Here is a 19325-nt window from a genome sequence, read left to right as displayed (position 1 = left end):
CGTAACAGCGAGAATTGCCGCAGCGGCAACTTGTTAGGATGATGTCAATGAGACATATCACACACAGCGGTGCGATTTGAGATGCGGGTTCTAAACCGTGACGGTGGCTGGATAAAATTATGAGTCTCGCCAGCTTTGTGAGAGTATTTTTACAAAACCCACAAGATTTGAGAAACTTTACGAAGGTCTTTCAAATTTTGCAAATTGAGCTGTACATTACGGCTAAAGAACAGTATGAAGAGATAAATTGGCCCGCAATTTGCCTTCACCTGAGAATCTCTGCAAATAAAAAGATGATTGCACCTATCACTGTGCTTATTTTTATCCCAGATCCATGAACTGAACTTTCATAAAATTGTACTGCACGGTGCATCTTTCTAAGAGAACAATCTTTATGCCCCTTCTATCCTCTAATTGTAATGTACACCCAGATGCAACATTGATAGTTATCACTAGTTGAAACACAAGATTGCAACCAAGAAGGGAAAAAAATAAACCCTTGTGAACGCGCGATTCGACAAAAAATAAATTGGAACGAAAGATGCAAACTGCGCTTCTGGGAATACTTTTGCTGCTAGCAGGTATAGTGCAAAATTATACGTAATCTGATCGCTTCCGAACCATGTATCCCACTCCATGTCCACTCCACTTCCCGCTTTCATTTCTTCGTGCTGCCGAAGATTTTCGCGAAGGGAACCCATCCGCTAAAGACGTGATTCCATTTTAGTGTAGCGAAAAGGCGAACTATGAATAGGGTAAGTGAAACGGAAATTAACTGCTCAGAATGCGGAAAATAGAATGGACACGTTTTTCCGACGTCGAGCAGCACAGTTCGAAAGATTTTTTCCTCCCACAATCATCAGCCGTAATCACTGTTGAAAAATATTCCAATATCCGTTATCGGAGCTTACTCAAAGGATGGTCTATCCAATATAACTGTAACAGTAGCACTACTCATACATATATTCACCTTGACTTGTTGATAGCGAAAGGTAAACACTGCGGCTGGGGGCAGCAATCCGATAACCGTACAGGCCAGAACGAGAATTCCGGTGCGCATTGCCCAGTTGAGAGCCGCAACACATGGCGATGCGTCCACGCAGAAATCGCATCCTTCCGCACAGGGCAAACACTCGTACGATGAGGGATCATTGTAGCTGCTGTATTCGCTCTGGATGGATGAAAAAACAACAATAGGGATATATTTATTACAATAACACCCGTTGGATGTTTTATTATCGTCGATTAATTTCGAATTGTTTCGAGCCTCTATCTCTCGGTTGAGCCAACCCCCTCGAGGTGTAAATAGTCGATGTGAGAAGGATGCCATCCCAACATGATTCAGTCTAGAGCAGGAAAACCGTTCAGTCTACTTGCGTGTAACCAATTATCTATCAGCCCCCCTTCGTAAATTATAGATATCATTAATTTTGATTCCTGATCTTCCTCGAGTTGTGGTGAATGCGGCTTGTTCGTGTTTGCTTGCTATAATATGGTTATGAGTGATAGTAACGGTATAAAAACACTCTTATCAGCCCAATGATATATATCGATCGGCTTCTGGAAGTGCATTTATATTGCTATTAAGTAATAATTTGTAGCCCTCAATGATATCTGTATCGAATGGGAATACTAGCTCTTCTCAAATTGCTAGCATTTCTTTTGAGAGGAAATATATATATTTTGTACATATCTTGTATACAAAATTTGGATCTGACTCGTAGGTATTCGCGAAGAATATTGGATGGTTAGAATTGAGGTTTATGAGATTGATTAAATTCCAGTATGATTATTATGAACTATTACCGTATAGTTTTTAGATCGATTGCTCGCGACAGACTATCGATTACTGGGAATAAATTAAAATAAGATGTGACGCTTAGATTATGATGAATTACAAGGCCACTTTTGTATTATCGACACACAAAACTGCCCTCATTCACTCGTGGTGGTCTTATATTTTTGTTTGGCTATTTGTATTAGTCTTTCCGATTCGATCGGGTCGGTGGCGAGGACCATTTCTTTGAAAACGCCAACCGGGAATTGCAACAGATCATATGGCGTTCCGAATTCAACAGACTCTCTCGCATCCATCACTAGCACTCAATCGGAGTCCATGATGGTGTGAAAACGATGGACTATGATCAGCACGGTACATTCGGCAAACTTAACACGAATTGTTTCCTGGATTAGCCGATCCTTGCTCGGATCGTACACATTTGTTGTGGCTTCATCCAAAACCAAGACGCGATTGCTCTGAAGGATGGCTCTTGCTAAACAGATTAATTGTCGTTGACTAACGCAGAAGTTAGAACCACCCGCAGTGACTGCGTGTGGTCCATTTGCGATGCCCTTCAGTTCTATTTGTTCCAATGCGCTCCACAAATCAGGATCGGAGAATTTTTCAAACGGATCCAGATTTCTCCCCAGGGTTCCGGAGAACAGAACCGAAGCTTGTGGAATAGTCGCGACTTTGGATCGGAGATTTTCCAGAGAAATTTTGCACGTATTCACACAGTCAAAGCGGATATCACCTTCTACCTGCGCTAAGCGAAAAAGTACCCCAATCAATAAGGACTTACCCGCTTCAGCGCAACCAACGATTCCAATTTTCTCCCTTGGATTTTTCGAAATCTAAATTCTTCAATACTGTATTCCCACCCTTGAAGTTACGATAGCTCACATTATTAAACTGTATCTTCCCAGCTACTGGCCAACCTTTGCTTAAAACTCTGGGCTGCTCCAGCTGTAGACCTCTGTACTCCGGCAAACGCTCCACGGACATCATAAAGTTTGCCACCTCGGCACTTTGCCGAATGCCCCACTGCATCATCTCGGTGAAGGCCATCACCTGGGTGATCGCCATTCCCATCCGATCGCCGAGCACATCGGTGTCGAGGATCAGAAATGATGAACCACGATGAACACAAACACCAAACGTTGCAGGTCGAGCACGAAGCCGAACGCCGTACTGCTGGGGATAAACACGTAGAAAGCTGCCGTGTAAATATCCTGGTCGGAATCGGACTCCAGAACAAGCTCCGTCTGTGCATTGAAGGCATGGATCGTTGGAAGGCTGGCCAGTGAAGCGCCAGATGAGAGAACACGGGATAAAGTGTAATTCCCTCCAGTCGATTGATATTCTTGGACGGTTTGAAATGTATCCGAGGTATGTACATGAAGATGACCACCAGAAAGGCCATTCATGCTCATCCACCGACCCCATATCGCCCGAAACGGTTCGTATTAGATTTTGAGATGTCTTATAAAAGCTGATTGACCATGTCATCGCAAACAGGAGAAACACTTGTTACTAGAATTCCATGTATTGTCGTACAGAGTTCCGTACTCAGTGAAGGCTTGTCGAAGGAATATTCGTCTGGTAGCAGCTCAGAAGAGTTTTTTCGATCGACAGCTACCTCGTTGGTAATATTGCTGCTAAGGTAGAAACGCTGTTCTTCCTGGGAGGTCCAAAATGCAAGCCATAAGTCATTATCAACGCAACAATTACGCAAGCATTTGTCCCGCCGCGAATATAGTTCAGAAGAACCGATCCCTCCCAATTTTGACGTCTGTGTCACTTGAATATGAAGTCTGATTGAACCTTTATGAGGGCTTTATGAGTTAGCTGCTCAAGTATGTAATCGTATTCATTTAGAAATAAAAAAAATGTTACGTATCGATTACATCCTGCCGAACATTGTGTATGCCTTCTAAAAAATTGTCAATATTCAAGAGATCCAAAGCCCGGGTAGATGAAGACGATGCAAATCAGGAATCTATTTTCGTCAGGTATGCACGTGTTCTGTCGTCTTGTGGAGCAAGAATGAACTCTCCTGCTTTGACAAACTAAATAGTTTTTATTTTGTCAGTTATCGTACAATCAAATTATCGTATAAAATCCGTAAACGCCAAAGCACCAAAGTGATCTGCGAAGCGTATAGTAGGGGAGGTGGGGGTAAAACGGACATGTTAAGAAGAACTTCAATTATATCTTTGGAAACTCATGTTTCCCAAAGCTTTGATGCAGTTTCTTGCAATTCAATATACTGTTTTTCTACCTAATTGGCCAAATATTTTACAAAAAAGTGTTTTTCAATGTTTTTTACTAAAATTCAAACAGACCAAAAAGTACAAAAAAAATTTCAACAACAATATGAATATATTTGTAATATATGAAGCGTGGAGGTTCATCGATCGCAAGAGGAATAATTTTATTCAACCAAAGTCCGAACTCATCACGAATGTCCGTTAAATGATGAAAAAAAAATCAAATTAATCCACCTAGAAGTGGTATTGTGCTTTTCAACAGTATAAACGGACAGACACTCAACTATTGTGCTTTTGGTTCCAGTTAGCTGTTTAGAAGTCCACATTTGGCGATTTGATTTCCACTTATAGACGCAGGGCATTCCGTAGGAATAGATTAAACAGACTTTTCACAGTCCATCTCACTCCCACTGGCAACTGTCCGTTTCACCCCACCAGTACAATTATTTTAATAATTTAAATTTTCCATTCAAAAATAAATTTACTTTTCCGTACATACTTAACATCGCTCCTCTGTTAACTCACAAACCGAAATATAACCATCAGCGAATTGAATTTTGATATTAAACCACTCAAAATGCCTAATATAGAAGCAGCTTAAATGACATCCACACGCGGAATCATGTTGGATTTTTGATTTTTGTTTTCCTTTCCCACTTTTGATCAGTATTCATTGCCATAGGATGGCTTATATATTATAGAATATATTGTAGAAGGAGTTCTCATCAACAGAAATCTGAAATTCAAAATGTAACTATACAAATCAACCACCTGTCCATATTACCCTCACTGTCCGTATTACCGCGGTTCCCCTAATAGTTTTTTGCTAGCTCGCACCCTCTTACTCAGCCACAATCGAACACCCGATTCCGGGGTCAGAGCCAGAACCGAAGGTGTCATCATGCGATTTATTTGTAGACTTGAGATATGGGAGCAGAAGAAATAAACAATAGAAGGCAAAATCATTCAGGATTTTCAGTTTTCATTCTATTTTACTCTTGTCATAAATCAATTCTGTTATAATGTGGATCAAATATCATTGAACCAACAATCGCAATGTCATATAATCAACTTCAACATAATGTGACAATCAATTCTTCAATTTAATTGGATGTCCATCTTAACTCTGCAGTCCATCCAACCCATAATTCTTCTATGTATTCAAATGTTAACGGTGCACAATCAAATACTCCATTATTCACATCAACTGCGATCTATTCTCAGCAATGATTAATTTTAAGCTGGCATCGAACGTGCAGGCGATGATTGACAAAAACCATTCAATGGCGAACACTCGATAATATGACGTATCGCATAGGCCTTGCATGATCACTGGCCTCTATGGTCAAGCGTTAAATGTTCATGCTTAGGACACGTACGACCCGGTATTGGCCAAATTTGATGCTATTCCAGCTTTCGCGAATGTAATCATTGTTTTCCATCACACGTTATTATTCGAAAATCAAACACGATTGTTGGGGCTCGTGAAAGCAAATGAATTTTCCAAACACAATCGCCCACTCCGAGGGTGGAATCAGTCAATCCGGACTGACTGAAAACCGTAATTCGAATTATCTTCTCACGTACATAAGTCGTAACTACTCGAACCTGGTGGTGATCTGACGTCGAAAATGGATGAAAAATCGCGACCCACTCGTCATCGCGCGTTATTTGTGTCCAACTTTTTCAATAACGATGCGGAAAAACGCATCAAATAATGAAATAAAAACGTATTATGTACTTTGACGATTGATCTCTCAATTGAATGCATGGTTTCGCCTGAATGTAGTTGTGGCGTAAATCTCTGTGGAATATATGCATACGCATACGTCTGAATGGACCCAAAGTGTATCTCGGGGCTGCCTCAACCGTTTCCAAAATAACCCGGCTCTAATTTACTGCCACGGCTTCTGTACTTACCAGCATCAATTTTTCATACTCCTCCTCGAGAGTGGTCCCGTTGAACCATTTCTGCTCGATGCTTGTGTCAGGAAAATAGAAGCCTTTCCGACACACGCACCGGTACGAGCCACGACGGAAACCTAATCCGGGGATTGGAATACACTGCCGCATAGTAGACAACGAGTAGTAGAGCAACCATCGAAACATGGAAATACACAAGAAAAAACTAAAGTGAATTTGGGAGCATTGGGGGATTTTAGTGCGAACGGTGTTTGCGGGGATGGGAAGGAGTGCACATTAAAGTAATACAAGAAACAGACGCTCACTAACAAATGGTAAGTAAAAGGAATAAAATTGAAATTGAAACCGAGTGTTCCCATTATGGTACTGTCATCTCTTGTTTTAAACTCAATTCAAACAACTGAAAGCAACTTACTCTTTATGCTTTGAGAGCTGCAACGCGTCGAAAATGTTGTTGTAATTTGTCGAAATGTAATTTGTTGTTTCTCTGTTCACTACACATATTACATCGGATGCAAAATCAATACGACCGAATGGTGTGTGTTCAAGGCCAATGCCAAACAAACAGTTAATTACCAACTCACCAAATGATAAAGTTTGAAATCTAAACAAAGTAATATGTTGCATTTTTTGTATTCACATCTATTTGTATTCAGCTCCCGGATCCCGGTACCTAATCCTCATCTATACAACATTGGTAGCTTTGATGTGGAATTCGGTATTACAATGCCAATTGTTTGATAGCGAATGGAAATAATGGTGCACTCTGTTTTCCCGAAACGCCATTGACTCAAAATTATGGAATACCTCTGTTGTCCGTTGCTTGCATTTGTCCGTTCCGGCAAAAATATTCAGCGGCTGCAGAGCCCCAGATGGCAAACTTTTTTGTGGGCATTGATCGATATCCACGCGCCGTAAATCAATATCAATGCCGGATGTACCCCTGCGAAATAAAGGTGAAAAAGGACTATAATTATCCGTATTAAGATCGATTTACACAATTGCGAAAAGTCAACGTATACTTCATTGCTTAAGTATTATTGCTCGGCCTGGAAATACACCGAAAGTTCTGTTTTATCTGTTTTCAGAATAAAACAAAATGTTATCTTCAACATTGATTCAGTTCAACAAATTATTTCGGATTATATTCGTAATCGAGGATAGTGCCACATAGGTTGAGTGTGATGAATTTGAATGAGCGAATCATCGTATGCATATTTTTGCTTACTCGGAATTAATTCAAACTCTACTTGAACCGGATGATAACTGACGCGACAAGTGGATTAGCTATGAAAACATCTTGACGAAAAGGGCATATTGGCGGATCCGGCGATCTGCTCTCTCTACTTCCAATCCAACGTCGTGTCTAAGTAAGAAACTGTTGAATATACGGTAGCGCATTCGAGAGACCATATATTTTGAGCATTTGAAACAAAGTGAAAGCTAAACCAGAAGATATACCGTCAAAAATTGGACAATTTAGTAACATCACTCCACAACAAGACTAGCTGACAATGTTCAATAGAAAGGACATCATGTTGCTTCATGATAATGTGATCCCACATACTGTTTTGCAGAATCTTCAGAAACTCATTGAGTACAGAAATACTTTCTCATCCATCATGCTTCCCGACCAGTGCCACAAATTATCAAAATTTATTCACGAATGAATGAATTAGCTTTTTCTCGGTGTCGGATGAATTCTCTTCTGTTGACACTCAACACTATCTGTTATAATGAGTATCTGTTATAATGAGTATAGTACAAGAGTCGAGACGCGTGAACTTTGTCTGGTATGATGAACGAAAACAGTATGAGGGAATTTCGCAAAGCCTGCATTCAGGCACTTTTATTACTGTCAATAATTTCAGGTGATTATCACGAACATTAAGTTGATCTTCATCACTTGCAGTGAATTTTTATTGAAATCGTATTTTATGTTTATTAAAAAAAAGTAAGAACCAGGAATCCGGAAAAGGCAACATTAGTTTTCGTTGAGCGTTGACCGTTGTGCGGCGTTGAGCGGCTGAGTGAGGTTTAGCGTTGAACGGCGTTGAGCGTTCCGTTCAGTTTTTATACTGTATTGTAGTGACTTTCAACACTTTACTTCCATTTTTGGAAGAATATCGAGGGTGAGAATTGATCTCGTTACCTTTAGCATGAGAGGGACGGTCCGTTTCCGTTTCTGTTTCCGCTCTCTAAGATTTTTAACTACTACCATTTCGATCAATGTTTCCAATGAACCGGAAACCATCATCTTATTTTCTAAAATGACATCGGAATACGATATTCGACTTCGGCTGTTGAAGCCCTTTTATCCAATAGCCATACCGTAGGGGTTTTGTATCATTGCTGGTCATTTAGAGCCAGTATCATCAAACCGGAAATCAAAACAAGATTATGTTCGTTTTCCGCTCGTCTATTATTGTCACCTATTGCCCATCTAATTGGCGGTGTATAACATTTTCGGCCAATCGGGAGTAGATTAATAGAACATAGCAAAAGTTATACTATACATTCCATTGCCGAAGTCGCCAAAAACAAGAATTTTGCTCTCAATTGGTTGACGTTGAATTTCATGTTTCGATTTTCACTAACACGCAATGATCTTCAATTTCGACGTTACGAATATCATGACCAAAATGAAGATGCAAATGAAAAATGAACTTCATGGCAAGCTGATGTTTGCTGTTCATTCCACTGGTGTTCATTGATATTGTTGTTCCATATTTATCGACTCTCGCTTGAGCAGTAGGTTATCAATACAAGGCAAACTGAAATTCGCCGTATTTGAATGTCGTGAAGGTGAATATTTTCGGCACTGTTCCCGACCCTTCATGTTATCAAATATTTGTATGATACTAGGAACGATAACAAACACTGTTCTATTCAGTGTGAGCAAGGGCCAAGAAAATATTATTCAATAAGGCAAAAGGAAATTTTGTAGGTGTTAGAAATTACTATTTATATTTTAGATAACGTTTGCCTTGAAAAATGGCCTTTTTTCGGATGGTGATTAAAGAAAACTAAGACAGATAATTGAGTTTAATAATTTCCCATAGAAGGTAATTATATTAGCTTACTTGCAAATAAATCTTGCGCTCTTGCGAGCGGCCTTCCAGCAGTTAACCGGAACATTCGCCATGGCGGACGAAACCATATAGGCATGTTTTTTAAGTTCTTTCTTCGTTCTATTTATCAATTCCTTCTCAGTTTTCGCGACAAAATTGTTGGAGTAGATCTTACGCTCCAGATTTGCCCAGGAATTCTCGATGAGACGCTGTTGGGGGACATTGGGCGGGTTCTCTGACTTGGGTACCATATCGATATTCAGCCGCTCCATCTCCTCTAAGGATCGCTTCAAGTAGTGGGCCGACGCCACATCCGGCCAGAACACCGCGTCTTGACCCTTATGGTATTTCTTGATGAACGACGCAACTTCCGGCAGGCACTTCGTGCTATAAATTTCCCCGTTCACGGCCAGTCCGGATCTTAAGAAGAGCGGCTTTGAAATCCCCTTCTAGCTTCCTTCGTGGGAAGAAGTAATATACGAAGTGCCCTGCCAGTCGTTTCCATCCAGGGTCTTGTCGTCCATCACCACCGCCACGTCGCATGATGTCCCTTTTCGACCCAGCAGGGTACCGTTCTTTGAACGCACACACTTCTGAATGAAATAGCTTCACTATTTTCGCCAGCACGGTTAGCATTCGACTAATACTTATGACAGACATACAACTGTACTTGCGTTGTACTTCGAAAATTGTATGTCTGTCACCATGTACAGCGCTAGAACCATGCAAGCAACTCGGTACAATCGCTGTACCTGTACCGATCTGTTTCACCGCTGTACATGGCTACAGTTGTACTGTGAGCAGCGCCATAGACGGTTAGTGGTGGGTAGCATGAACAAACCGAATCAAAACACTTGGTAAAATTCTTTTTATTGACTTCCATTTGAGTTAATAACTCAGATTGGAGACTTGTTTGTTGTGTTTGATAGTTTAGACGCTAAATAAAAACTTTTTTCATTGAAATATTTGGTGAAAATTGGTCGAATTCCTGCTTGTCAGTTTGACATGCGGTACAATGAACAACCAAAGTATGTCTGTCATGCTACGATTGTACTCGTACAACGCTGTACACGTACAGCGCTAGTACAGCTGTTTGTCTGTCCCTGGTATAATAGAGCTGTCAATTTTTTTTGCTAACTCATGGGTTACTACGATTGATGCTGCATGGGTAGTTTCGTCAGTGCGTGTGGAGGTAAATCCATGAAAAATCAGCATTTTTTGCAAACGTTATAAAATGCCGTCGTGCACAAATGACGTAACGCAAGAAAGGGGGTGGGTTGGTTTTTAGAAGGATTGAGGTTGAGTTACTTAATGGGGGAAGGGGGAAGACATTGGTTCCGTAATCGTAACATAGCAAAATTCCATTTTTATTTCTAAATAAATCAACGCGCCTCTATATGATTGAGCAGCTTTTTCATTACGGGGCGGAATGAAGTGTGTTTCCTGAGCGAAGATGATAAAACACGTGTTGTAACGGGATAAACAGCAGCCAATAGGTAGGTACCGCTTAATTCATCTCGAATATCGCGTTAATCTTTCAGATCATGATTTTGTCGTGGCTGCTACACATAAGCTTATTCCATGTGTTATCGCAGGTGCAGAAAGAAGCCAGGGCATGTTGGTCATGCTGAAACAGTTAGATACAGTGGTCCAACGTACGTTGCAGTTTGTTCAGGAGGGCACTGGTTTTCGAAGGCATGGGGTCGATTTAAAAAGAAACTGTGCGAACTCTCTGAAATCGAAATTATTTGGTATCAAGGACTGATTAAGCCTGTGATCATAGTTAATGTGAATGGAGAACCAGACGAGAACCCTCGTTTTGAAAAGGTTTTAGATATGGCGATTCATCAATCTTAATGCAATATTCGTTACATTCATTCAATTACATTCAACCGAGTTGAACGTCGGACGGCTCCACTTTCCGGGAGTGAGCAGCTTCAGTACTTCCTCATGATAATTACGGTTCTCACTTGGATGAAAAACTCAAAAATACGATAAGGGACTTGAAACCGGGTGGCAATATTTTGAGTTTGCAGCGGAATCGTTAGAAGGTCTGTGGAACCTAGTTATTGATGGATATGCCGTTAAAGCGGAATAAATTAAGCCCGCAAACTCCCAAATTGACGAAACGGAATTTGTAGGATATTCAGTCGCGTGGTTTGCTCATCACGTAAGGACATCCTAAAACCTTTCGCATGTAGTGAAATGCAACGTCAGAAACTGCTGCTTGAAACAAGGAGTTGTTTCTTTTGTATAAATCAATATCAATTTCTACTGTTCCTGTTTCTCTCAGCCAAACACCAGCAATAAATGTTTCTATGGTGGAACACCACCCCCCCCCCCCCCTTCCCTCCCTTTCTCTAAGGGAGGGAGGGGAGTGCGGTGTGGTGTTCTGCCATACAAATAAAACACAAATTTCTGTATAACTCGAAAACTAATCAAGTAAATGGAGCCAATTTAAGCATGTGAAGGTTTCAGGGGGCACGAAACGTTTCTATGGTGGCTCGACACTCCTCCCCCCTCTCTAAGGGGAGGCTGCCATACAAATGAAGCATAAATTTCTGCATAACTCACGAACTAATCAAGCAAATGGAGCCAAATTTGGGATGTGAGGGTTTTTGGGTACGAAAAAGGTTTCTATGATGGTATGATACCCCTCCCTCCTCTGGAATAGAGAGGGGTCCCATGAAAATAATACACATATTTTAACCAAACATGACAACTGAAAATTTTCGGAAAATGGTTAAATTCGAAAAATTCAATTCGCATATGTTCTACAATTACATATTGAAAAGCGTTGTTAGTCCATTTCATGTTTGCGCTAACGAAATTGATCTTCGTTCGAAAGTGGAAATAGATTTTAATGTGATAGAAGGCACTCCTATATCGTCTTCTATTTATGTTACTAAAAATGGATCGCCAAAAACTCGAGAAAGAAATTGTCCGATTTAGGGCTGTCTTCATTGTATCATATTTTCTGTATAAAACATATATTCCATGTAACGGAGAAACATGTTATTTGCAAGTGGTTGAAAAATATTGCACGAGAATTGTGTCTGAAAATAATCTGATATTATAATGACGAGTTTTGGTTAATTTTAAAGGGTAGATTAGAAGATCAATCAATGAACAGTTCTGTGATTGGACCAATGAACGTGAAATCGAAAAAAATCTTTTAATTTTTCAAAGATCGATTCGGCAAGATCGATTCTTCGTTACTGATTTAATCAGTGGATCGATCCCTAGGCCGTTTGGGAAGTCGATCCGACAAGATCGACCTTTTTATAAAAATCGCCCAATCCTAATTCATTCAATTATATGCACAGTTTTGTTCTGCAATCTTCAGCTTAAATTTTCTATCTACCAGACATTATTTGCTTTCTCGTCGGAAACTGTTCGAAGTATTTTTATGTCTTCATAGAGTAGAAGTTCTTGCTCTTGAATGTATGCTGCAGAGATATGAACCTATCATAATTTGAAAGTGCAATACGCTGAAGTCACTTTTCACGCGATTTTTTTACGCGGTTTATTTTTACGCGGATATTGGAATTTACGCTGTTTTTCGGGTTTCGGGGTCGAAATTTGCGCGGTGATGTGACTTTTAACGAAATAAGTTAGCATTGTATCACTGATTAGTAGCTGAGATAAAGAAGGAGAAACAGATATCATGAAAATGCAAAAAAAATCAGTTAATTAATTGTCAAATTGTAGAAGAGACATGATGTTTGGCGTTGTCCTCATAGAACGCGACGCCTATCACGTATTCACGAAGTTTGTACTGATTCGCTGCCTTTAACTGCTCCAGTTGTGAGCAGTACTAGTGAGAATATATCGATTGGCTACATGATAGAATCTCATACACACAGAATCACAGTCCGTTGATGTGGTCAATGCCGGGTGACTTTTTCACATTGATGTGATTTTTGATAACGTGTCTCACCAGTCGGTGTTTGATTTTCATTTTGTTTTGATTTGTTGCACCAGGAAATTCGAGCGTTTCTTCATTAGTTGCCGATTGATTCGGAGTGAAAGCTTGATGAAGATGGTTTGCAAAAGTTGCTACTTTTTCATCATCACTTTCATGGCATTCTAAACGGTGGGATCCGTAACTAAGCCGTTTTAGATCCTTAGTTGCCTTCCATAGCGAGTAGTTAGTATCTTGATTTGGAGACGATTCAGTGAGGTAATGATGGAATTTTTCATCTTTCTCGTCTTGAAATAGCTTTCTTAGTTTACGTTGTGTCATATTGAGTTGGTTTTTAGATTCTGGCGATCGTTTGTTTTGCCAGATACGTCTAAGGCGTCGTTTTTTCTGCAACTGCTGATTTTATGTTTGAGGCAGAAACAATTTTTCTGTGTTTCAGGATCTTCATAGGTGGGTTAGCTATCCTCGCAGCGATTTTCATGAGTTCACATTCAAGAAATATCAAGTAATTATTTTCATTCAAAATATAACAATTTGAAACTGCCTTAGAGCGGGCCAATGTGATATAAGAAACTTTCTTTCACATCAATTTCAAACTTTAATAAATGTCGATACTGTACCTTCGATAACGTGAATCGCTTCGGAATAGATAGTAAACGAAAGAAAGAACAATAATTAAACAATTGGGTCACGGCGAGCTTTTTTTGTAGGCTTTTCTGGCAGTTCTCATTTCCAGCCAAGAAAACTTTGACAGGAGTCCAAGCATAATAATTACGGATAATTTTTATCGTCATAAAGTGAAAAGTTCGAAATCAAGATAACTTCAGGAAAATCAGGCAAAATTAAGTGTTTGTCAGGATATCAGACTGTGAGCCAAGAAGTCTGAGAAATCCTGAAAAATCGGGAAGGTTGGCATCTCTGGATGTGAGCATTTATTTTCCTCCTCTGTTTGCTCGAAGTTCTATGAACTTGTCGACTTGGATGAATATGATTTTAGTACATTTTCAATAATTTAATTCTAAAAACATTCCATTCCGACCTGGGCAGATGTCTGATTTTTAACGTTGATATTTTCATCATTTATTGGAATCTAAAATATTATGAAAATTTTTCAAACGACTCTGACTTTGTGCACGAATTATATTAGCTTTACGTAACAAAAGGGGGATGGGGGTTTGTCTTGCGTTAATTATTGGAGAAGGAGAACATTTCTAGCGTTACGTGATTTGTGTACCATGCCCTATCAGAAAAAAAAAATATTCTCGATTGATGGTGCTGTTCGGTAAGATTTTCATCGTACGCGTGCACTAGAGTGCCAATGAAAATGGCCATCAAGAATTTTCAAAGCGAACTTGATTGAAAATGTTGATCCCCACGAAAAACTACCCTACGCAAAATATCAGCTCAATCGGACTTCATTTACTTCATTTACTAGTAGCGGTCAAAGTTTGAGTTTTTTGGAAACCGAAAAATCACCCAAGGGAATCGGGGTTTTCGAATAAAAATTGATGTTAATTGTCTTCAAATAGCATAAAATGTCGAGATCTACTGTCGTCTCGAATTTTTTTTTGTCAAAAATCGACGCTCTGGGACTTGGTCGTTTTTTCGGAATACGAGGCAAAACGCATGATTTGGGGAGCCAATGAAAAACGTCATATCGATTTTTCAAACGGGACTCACTGCGAAATGTTGATTTGGGCGATAAAATACCCTCTTTTGACATCTGCGACAATAGTAAATGAAGTCCGAATGAGCTAATATTTTGCAGAGGGTATTTTATCGTGCAAATCAACATTTCGCAGGGAGTCCCGTATGAAAAATCGATATGACGATTTTCATTGGCTCCCTAAACCATACGTTTGCCTCGTATTCCGAAAAAAAACCACGTCGATATTTCACAAAGAAAAAAATTTCGAAATGACAGTAGATCTCGAAATCATCAAAAAATTTTTTTCGCTTTCAAACGCTTTTTTTTCTCAATGATGGCGTCGACATGAGGAGAGTGAATTCAGCGACTTCGGTTTTATTAGTATGTGCACTAGGGTGCCAACGAATGTATGGGAAAAAATCGACCCTAAAAATTCTAAAAGTTACCCTATACAAAATGTTCAGCACCTCGAAAAAACATCCTATGCCGAATTTCAGCTCAATCGGACTTAAGGGAGAGTGGAAAGGAGAGTCAAAGGAAATCGTGGTTTTCGAATTTTTTTCGATGCCAAATGTCTTGAAATTGCATGAAACGCCAAGGACTAGTGTCATCTCGAAAAAAAAAAAAATTGTCAAAAATCGGCATTCTGAGACTTAGTTTTTTTTCGGAGTACGAAACGAAAAGTATGGTTTTGGGTGCCAATAAATATAGTTATCTCGATTTTTAATTCGAAACTTGCTACGAAATGCTGATTTGAACAATAATATACCCTATGCAAAATATTAGCTCATTCGGACTTCATTTACTGGTGTCACAAACGTTAAAATTTGAGTTTTTTTTTTGAAAAACGAAGCATCACCGAAAATCGAGGTTTTCAAAAAAAAATTTTGATGCCAAATGTCTTAAAATTGTATTGATCGTTAAGATTTACAGTTATCTCAAAATTTATTTTGGTAAAAAAAAATTTCTTTTTCGCACTTGGTCGTTGTTTCGCCTGAAAAATCGATTTTTGACAAAACATTTTTTTTTGAGATAACTGAAAATTTTTATGTGTCATGCAATTTTCAAACATCTGGCATCTTTTTTTTAAACCCTGATATCCGGTGATTTTTTGGTTTTCAAAAAACTCAAATTTTAACGTTTTGCGACACCAGTAAATGTAGTCCGAATGAGCTAATATTTTGCATAGGGTATATTATCGTGCAAATCAACATGTTCAGCATGTTCCGAATGAAAAATCGAGATAACTGTTTTTAATGGCACCCAAAACCATACTTTTCGTTTTGTACTTCGAAAACAAAACTAAGCATCAGAATGCCGATTTTTGACAAAAAAAAATTCGAGATGACACTAGACCTTGACGTTTCAATTTCAATTGAAATTTCAAGACATTTGGCATCAAAAAAAAAAAAAAAAAAAAAAAATAAAAATTCGAAAACCCCGATTTCCTTTTTCGGGGATTTTTCGATTTTCAAAAACATAAACTTTGACTGCTTTGCGCCACTCTCCCTTAAGTCCGATTGAGCTGAAATTCGGAATGGGGTTTTTTGAGGGGGCGAACATTTTGTACAGGTTAACTTTTTTTTTCGATTTTTTCCCATACATTCATAATTATTATATTTCTGTGTTATTGTTCCCTGATTTTTCTAGTATTCAGTATTCTGCTTGCCTGCAGCTGTTTTTCTTGAGACAAGGCTTAGTGAAATTGGTGAAAGCGGTGTGACCCGCTTTTTTTTATCCAATTTCACTAACGTTTTGAAAGAAATATCGTCATTGAAATGTAGTACTACTTACGTCATTTACATTAGAGCTTTATACACATTCCTGCGGACCAACAGCAAATCCGGATTGTATTCTGAGTGACAAACATAGGTTGGAAGAAATTTCTTCGACGTAAAATAATCCGGCCTTACAGGAATCAAGGGTTCAACTTGGTCACATTGCATCCTACTAGAAACATCGATAACAGTAGCCCAAACGAATGTCTCAAACTCTAAATTTCCATTTTATGTCATCCATGAATCCCAACTTTTGTACAAAAGATCGAGGATCAGATTTAATATATTCAGAGGATTCAGACATCCCAGTCTCTTCGACGAAAAGTGCCAATTTCTTATTTTTGGATCACAATATTACAATTTGTTAGCGAACGTGGTAAAATGAGAGGCTGTTCTCACAGATACGTGACGTGTATGGTAGGATTGACATAATAAAATCTGTGTTTTCTGCCTAACAAAATCTTTTCGTTTTGGCATTTTTCCAAAAAATCTTCATTGCAATCTGTATACAAACTATGAGTTCAAGTTTTGAGCATAAGCAGGATGATTCGGCGATGTTGTTAAGAATCACGTAGTTCTAATAAGCAAGTACAGTAGAACCCCGATTATCTGCAAGCGGATTCCATAGTAAATCTATAGGAAACTTGTCAGTGAGTGGTAGGCACTTGTTCTTTTGTTTTGGTCATGGCTTTCTGAAAGCTGGTGCATGCGACCTTACAGATGGATAGATGTTCCTAGTATGCTAGTCTTTTTTTGGAAAAATAGCTAGTCTAAATTCTTGCAAAAAAAATAAATAGAAAAAATGTTTGTTTTCGTAATTATTGATTGTAATTGTTTTTATTGGACTTTGCACTAGAGGACGCTATATTTTTCATACATTTTCTTGAAAGCTGAGGGTTTTTTATATATAATATCCAAAAATCAGATATGTCATTTTTATCGTTTTTGAGCAAAAAAAGTCATTTTTGAAAAAAGAGGGAAATTGATTTTTCAGACCATCCCTAAATGGAAATGGGCACCATAATGAAAAAATAAAAAAACGGGTTTAAATAAGGAACGAAAAAGAACAAAACAACATATTTTTCCGACAAAAATATGAGAACCACCATATCGGTTTGGCATAGAAAGGATCTTTATATCTATGAGCTGCTTACTTACGGCCAAGCTTGAAATTAGAACCTGTACTGTTAACAATTGAACCGCCTGAAGGAAGCTATCGCGCGAAGGCAGCTTTGACCATAAGAAGATGAATAATGTGCTATCAGAAAAATGGCAGATGACACACACTGATCGTATCTCGTCCGAAGTTCCAGATTTTGAAAGTCGTCGAGATCACACGAGTTCGAAAAGTAATCGAGGATGAGATCAGAAAGATTACAACTCAATCTTTCAGCAACCCGCTCAATTCGTATAATTGATGTCTCGATTGTGGAAAGATGGACGATTAATTTTATAGCTGTTGGGTCCAAGGATAAACACTATTATGAACATTGAATGTTTTGAATTGAATGCGAAATCTCTATGAAAATAATTTGTACATATTACACCTGCCATGCAAGGTGATTAAAGTTTCAGATCGCCGCATATACCATTAACCAATCGATTTTGTATCCGCTAGAGTTGAATAAACCCAACCAACTGCCGACCCCAACTGCTTTATTATATAACATCTGCGGTCTCGATACTTGCAGTGTAGTTGACCGTTTAGACATGAATTGACATGAAACAATGTAATTGTTGGTCAAATGGGAGATTCAACTCGATAATCTCGGAAAGTTTTGAAATGACGCATAGGCAGGACATTTCTCTGATTATTTTTAAGGTAGGTAAAACGAAACACTTATTACATGCACTAAGAAAATTCCACATTAGATGAAGCGATATGTTAAAAAAATAACGAGAGAATAGTAAATTACATTTCCAGAATTACAGATGGTATACATGTTGCTGAGACACAGAAACGTTACTGACAGTTGCAGGAAACTAATCGTTACCGATTCTTTCGCTAACGAAACATTGCTGAATCGCCCTTGAAATAACTCACAAACAGTTTTCCAGTTCGCAAGAGAGAATACCAATGTTGGAAACATTGAAATCACAGCGAGAAAATAATGAAAAATTTCTTCAGTCTAAATATTTTGTTTGATTGAAAGTTTTTTTATGACAATTTGTTCATGGTAGATGATGTTGTACACTAGTTTTTTTTTGAAATTGTGTTCTGAGGAACTGGGGAATTTTTGCTCGTCCATTCCGACCTGATTCGTGGAAGAGGCAGCAGTGCGTGATTTTTACGTTTGTCGCGTCGCGGTGTGTTAAATTATGTAAGGTTTGCTAAATGGTTTTTTTTCAAATGTCGTTAGTTTATTTATTGTTTCTTTGTTGTGTATATTAATAATAGGAGATTAATTCAAATTAAAATTCCTGCGAAGCGTTAAATTCGAGTGTAGTGAATATTAATAAAAAAAAGGTAAAAATAAAATAATTAGAAGACATGACATTAGATTGAATGCGTCGAACAGCCGTTCGACGGCTTTTTTTATTAGGATTTAAAAATCCAGAGGATCTCGGCTGACCGGAACCGCTATTCCCGGTTTTGTGCTCGGCGCACCGCAACATCACCTCGTACCATCGTTGACCGCACTTCTGGCCCCACGTTGGGCGCTAAAATGTAGCGCGCTGGAAGCGCAGCTACTGGTTCCGTCACACGGGATTCAAAGTGAGTGGCTTAAGCGCCACCTCGTAAGAGGACCACTCACTCGCTGTCTGCCCGGCAAGAATTCCGACCTCAGGGCGGGTTCTTGAATCGATCCCGAAACTCACTAATAGCTGACTCCTCCTGACACCTACAACTCGCGTTCCCGTTTCTCTGCCCTGTCTCCAACAACACAAACGAGAGAAAGTTCGCGGATTCTACCGGGGGCACTGAGACG

At 39.0% G+C, this 19325-nt stretch overlaps 1 protein-coding gene across 1 annotated transcript in view; it reads right to left on the bottom strand.

Moving 5' to 3' along the window:
* Positions 1 to 19325, bottom strand: part of LOC129768484 (uncharacterized) — a 425523-nt gene that overhangs the window by 118835 nt on the left and 287363 nt on the right. The window contains exons 7-9 of the mRNA XM_055770172.1: positions 6781 to 6916; positions 5971 to 6114; positions 971 to 1171 (exon numbers count right to left, since the gene is read on the bottom strand). Of these exons, the coding sequence (XP_055626147.1) occupies positions 971 to 1171; positions 5971 to 6114; positions 6781 to 6916 (481 nt within the window). The remainder of the gene's footprint in view (positions 1 to 970; positions 1172 to 5970; positions 6115 to 6780; positions 6917 to 19325) is intronic.

This window comes from Toxorhynchites rutilus, chromosome 2 (genome assembly GCF_029784135.1).
Source record: "Toxorhynchites rutilus septentrionalis strain SRP chromosome 2, ASM2978413v1, whole genome shotgun sequence".
Taxonomy (NCBI): domain Eukaryota; kingdom Metazoa; phylum Arthropoda; class Insecta; order Diptera; family Culicidae; genus Toxorhynchites; species Toxorhynchites rutilus.
This window is presented reverse-complemented; position numbering and strand designations above follow the sequence as displayed.